At 43.1% G+C, this 5050-nt stretch overlaps 1 protein-coding gene across 1 annotated transcript in view; it reads left to right on the forward strand.

Annotated features, from left to right (window-relative positions):
• LOC130587515 (coatomer subunit alpha-like) overlaps positions 1 to 5050 on the forward strand; it is a gene marked incomplete at its 5' end in the record, with an annotated part of 14794 nt that overhangs the window by 3912 nt on the left and 5832 nt on the right. Inside the window, 6 exons of the mRNA XM_057388497.1 lie at positions 1 to 17; positions 718 to 868; positions 1330 to 1396; positions 2075 to 2150; positions 3963 to 4045; positions 4906 to 5045. Coding sequence (XP_057244480.1) covers positions 1 to 17; positions 718 to 868; positions 1330 to 1396; positions 2075 to 2150; positions 3963 to 4045; positions 4906 to 5045 — 534 coding nt within the window. The remainder of the gene's footprint in view (positions 18 to 717; positions 869 to 1329; positions 1397 to 2074; positions 2151 to 3962; positions 4046 to 4905; positions 5046 to 5050) is intronic.

A 5050-nucleotide genomic window follows, 5' to 3' on the forward strand; every position in this document is an offset into this window, starting at 1 on the left:
CAACCTGTTCGCTGCGGGTGAGCTGGGACCCCGAAAACACCCCAAAAACCATGGGAATACCCCAAAACACCCCTGAAACGGGCTGGGACCCCAAAAACCAGCTGGGGTACCCCAAAAATGGGCTGGGGTACCCCAAAAATGGGCTGGGATACCCCAAAAACCGGCTGGGATACCCCAAAACCCCCTGGGATATCCCAAAAATGGGCTGGGGCACCCCAAAAACCACAGGGACACCCCAAAAACGGGCTGGGGTACCCCAAAACCATGGGGACACCCCAAAAAACCAGCTGAGAGATCCCAAAAACCCACTGGGATACCCCAAAAACCTGCTGGGATACCCCAAAATTCACCGTTCTTTTGGTGATTTTCCCCAAATTCCCATTTTAGGTCACGATGGGGGGATGTTGGTGTTTAAATTGGAGCGGGAGCGCCCCAAATCCCCGTTTTTTCCCCGCTTTTTCCCTTTTTTTTACCTTTTTTCCCCATTTCTGCTCAGTTTTTTTCGGGATTTTTTCCCAAATTCCCATTTTTCCCATTCCAGGTCACGATGGGGGGATGTTGGTGTTCGAGCTGCAGCGGGAGCGCCCCAAATCCCCATTTTTTGCCTGTTTTTTCCCCAATTTTCGCCCAATTTTCACCCAATTTTCGCCCAAAATGCCTCATTTTTTCAGGATTTTTTCCCAAATTCCCATTTTTTTCCTGTTTTTCCCATTCCAGGTCACGATGGGGGGATGTTGGTGTTTAAATTGGAGCGGGAGCGCCCGGCCCACGCCGTGCACGGGAATTTCCTGTTCTATGTCAAGGATCGGTTCCTGCGCCAGCTCGACTTCTCCAGCTCCAAGGACGTGGCTGTGATGCAGCTCCGCAGGTCTGGGGGGTCACAAACCATCCCAAAACACCCCAAATGTATCCCAAAAAAACCCAAATTTATCCCAAAAAAATCACAGATTTATCCCGAAAAGTATTTCAGAGTTATTCCCAAAAAATCCCAAATTTATAAAAAAAAAATCATAAATTTATGCCAAAAAAATCATAAATTTATTCCAAAACATCCCAAATTTATCCCAAAAACCCCAAATTTATCCCAAAAAAATCACAAATTTACTCCAAAAAAATCACAGATTTGTCCTGAAATCCATCCCAAGGTTATCCCAAAAATCCCGAAGTTATTACCCAAAAAATCACGAATTTATCCCCAAAAAAAATCTCAAATTTATCCCAAAAAGATCACAAATTTATCCCTCAAAAAATCCCAAATTTATCCCAATTTTTTTTCCCTTTTCCTTTCCCTTTCCCTGATTTTTTTCCCAATTTTTCCCATTTTTCCAGCGGTTCCAAGTTCCCGGTGTTCAACATGTCCTACAACCCAGCTGAGAACTCCGTGCTGCTCTGCACTGTGAGTGCCCCAAATCCCCAAATCCCAAATCCCCAAATCCCAAAACCCAAAACCCCCAAATCCCAAATTCCAAATCCCCAAATCCCAAAATCCTCAAATCCCAAATCCCGAAATTCCAAATCCCAAAATCCCCAAATCCCCAAATCCTCGAATCCCAAATCCCAAATCCCAAATCCCCAATCCAAAATCCCCAAAATCCCAAAATCCCAAAATCCCCCAAATCCCCAAATCCCAAATCCCAAATCCCCAAAACCCAAAACCCCCAAATCCCCAAATCCCAAATCCCAAAACCCCAATTCCCAAATCCCCAAAATCCCAAATCCCAAAATCCCCAAATCCCTCCTTTTTTGGGCAAAAATCCCCAAAATCCCACATTTTGCCCTTTTTTTTGGGGAAAAAAAAAACCCTAAAATCCCTCATTTCCCATTGTTTTTGGGGGAAAAATCCCTAAAATCCCTCATTTTTCCCATTATTTTTTAGCAAAAATCCCTCAAATCACTCATTTCTCCCCTTTTTTTGGGAGAAATCCCTAAAATCCTTTATTTTCCCCTTTTTGGGGGGTTGGAAAAAATCCCTAAAATCCCTCATTTCCCATTGTTTTTTGGGGAAAAAATCCCTAAAATCTCTCATTTTCCCTTTTTTTGGAAAAAAAGCCCAAAATCCCATTTTTCCCCCCAGAGAGCCAGCAACCTGGAGAACAGCACCTACGACCTCTACACCATCCCCAAGGATGCAGATTCCCAAAATCCCGACGGTGAGTCCTGAAAATCCCAAAAATCCCAAAAATCCTCACCCTTTTCCCCATTTTTATCCCAAAAATCCCCAAAATTTTCACCCTTTTCCCCATTTTTATCCCCAAAATCCCAACGGTGAGTCCTGAAATTCCAAAAATCCCCAAAATCCCAAAAATCCCCAAAATCCTCACCCTTTTCCCCATTTTTATCCCAAAATCCCGACGGTGAGTCCTGAAAATCCCAAAAATCCCAAAATTCCTCACCCTTTTCCCCATTTCCCCCCATTTTTATCCCAAAAATCCTCATCTTTTTCCCCATTTTATCCCAAAAATCCCAAAATCCCGATGGTGAGTCCTAAAAATCCCAAAAATCACAAAAATCCCAAAAATCCTCATCCTTTTCCCCATTTTTATCCCCAAAATCCCAAAAATTCTCATCCTTTCCCCCTTTTTCCTATCTTTATCCCAAAAATCCCGATGGCGAGTCCCAAAAATCCCAAAAATCCCAATAATCCTCATCCTTTTCACCATTTCATATCCCAAAAATCCCAAAATCCCGACGGCGAGTCCTGAAAATCCCAAAAATTCTCATCCTTTTCCCCATTTTCCCCTTTTATATCCCAAAAAACAAAAAAATTCTCACCCTTTTCCCCGTTTTTCCTTTTTTATCCCAGAAATCCCAAAAATTCTCATCTTTTTCCCCATTTCCCCCTTTTTTATCCCAAAATTCCCTCCCATTCCCTTTTCCCCTTTTTTCTCATAAAAATTCCTCCCCAAACTTTGAATTTTTCCCAATTTCGCCCATTTTTTCCACCCCCAAATTCCCAATTTTTTGGGGGATTTGTTCAATTCTCCTTCTGGAATTTTCCACTCTTTCTTTCATCCCAAATTTATGGATTTTTGGGACATTTTCCCATTTTTTTTATTCCCAAATCCCATAAAAATGAATTATTTTGGATTTTTTCCACCTTTTTTTTTGGCCAATTCCTCTTTCCCATTTTTTTGGGATTTATGGATTTTGGAAAGTTTGGGATCGAACATTTCCCCGCTGGGCTCAGCCGGGGGCGGATTTTGGATGGAAAAAGCGGAATTTTGGGAATTTTTCCCAGTTTGGGAAATTGGGAAAATCCATCAAAAGTTTGGGATGGATCGGGRGCGGCAGCTGAGCCCCGGCTCCGATCCCAAAAAACGGGAAAAATGGGAAAATTCTGCTTTTGGGGGGAAAATGGGGATTTTTGGGGTTTTCCATGGAAAATTTGGGGGTTTTAGGGGATTTTAGGGCTGTTCTGACCCCAAAAATTCTGGGATTTTGGGTTTTCCATGGAAAATTTGGGGTTTTGGGGGGATCTTAGAGGGTCCTGTGGGATTTTAGGGCGGTTCTGATCCCAAAATTCCGGGATTTTGGGGGTTTTTTCATGGAAAATTTGGGGTTTCTGTGGGATTTTAGGGAGATTCTGATCCCAAAAATTTCAGGATTTTGGGGTTTTTCCATGGGAAATTCAGGGTTTTTGTGGGATTTGAGGGCCGTTCTGAACCCAAAAATTCTGGGATTTTGGGGTTTTTCCATGGAAAATTCCAGGATTTTGGGGGTTTTCCATGGAAAATTCCGGGATTTGGGGGTTTTACCATGGAAAATTCCGTGTTTTTGTGGGATTTTAGGGCGGTTTTGACCCCAAAAATTCCGGGATTTGGGGGTTTTTTGGGGTTGATTCCCGGATTTGGGGGTGGTTTTGGGGTTTTTTGGGGGTGTTTTTGTGACTGATTCCCATATTTTCTGTCTCATTCCCATATTTTGGGATATTTTTGGAATTTTTGGGATTTGTTTTGTTCCAGCTCCGGAAGGGAAGCGCTCCTCGGGGCTCACGGCCGTGTGGGTGGCACGGAACCGATTTGCGGTGCTCGACCGGATGCACTCGGTGAGAAATCCCGGAATTCCGGGAAATTTGGGAATATTTGGGAATTATTTGAGAATTTGGGAATTCGGGAAATTTGGGAATTATTTGGGAATTTGGGAATTATTTGGGAATTCAGGAATTTGGGAATTCAGGATAATGGGGTTGGGGAATTTGAGAATTCAGGAATTTGGGATTTTGGGAAATCGGGGAATTCAGGAATTCGGGAATTCAGGGAATTTGGGAATTCAGGAAATTGGGGAATTTGGGAATTGGGAAATCAAATTGGGGAATTCAGGGAATTTGGGAATTCGGGGGATTCGGGAATTTGGGAAATCCAGGAATTTGGGAATTATTTGGGATTCAGGAATTTGGGAATTATTTGGGATTCAGGAATGTAGGATTCGGGAATTTGGGGGATTCAGGAATTATTTGTGAATTTGGGAATTATTTGGGATTTGGGAATTTGGGGGATTCGGGGAATTCGAGGAATTCGGGAATTGTTTGAGAACTTGGGAATTCGGGAAATTTGGGAATTTGGGAATTCGGGAATTGGGACATCTGGGAATTGGGGAATTCAGGGAATTCGGGAATTTGGGGAATTCGGGGAGTTTGGGAATTGGGGAATTCAGAGATTTGGGAATTGGGGAATTTGGGAATTGGAGAATTTGGGAATTGGGAAATCGGCGAATTTGGGGATTTGGGAATTTGGGAATTGAGGAATTTGGGGAACTGGGGATCCTGGGAATTGGTGATAACGGGGTTGGGGAATTCAGCAATTTGGGATAACGGAACTCAAAAAAATCTCAAAAAAATCCAAAAAAATCTCAAAAAAACCCAAAAAAAATTCCCAAAAAACCCCGGAATTTTGGGAATTTTTCCAGATCCTGATCAAGAACCTGAAGAACGAGATCACCAAGAAGGTTCAGGTTCCCAACTGTGAGGAGATTTTCTACGCCGGCACCGGGAATCTCCTCCTGCGCGACTCCGACTCCGTCACGCTCTTCGACGTCCAGCAGAAACGGTGGG

This window comes from Malurus melanocephalus, unplaced genomic scaffold (assembly GCF_030028575.1).
Source record: "Malurus melanocephalus ecotype Western Australia unplaced genomic scaffold, MMel_1.1 scaffold_2021, whole genome shotgun sequence".
NCBI classification, from domain to species: domain Eukaryota; kingdom Metazoa; phylum Chordata; class Aves; order Passeriformes; family Maluridae; genus Malurus; species Malurus melanocephalus.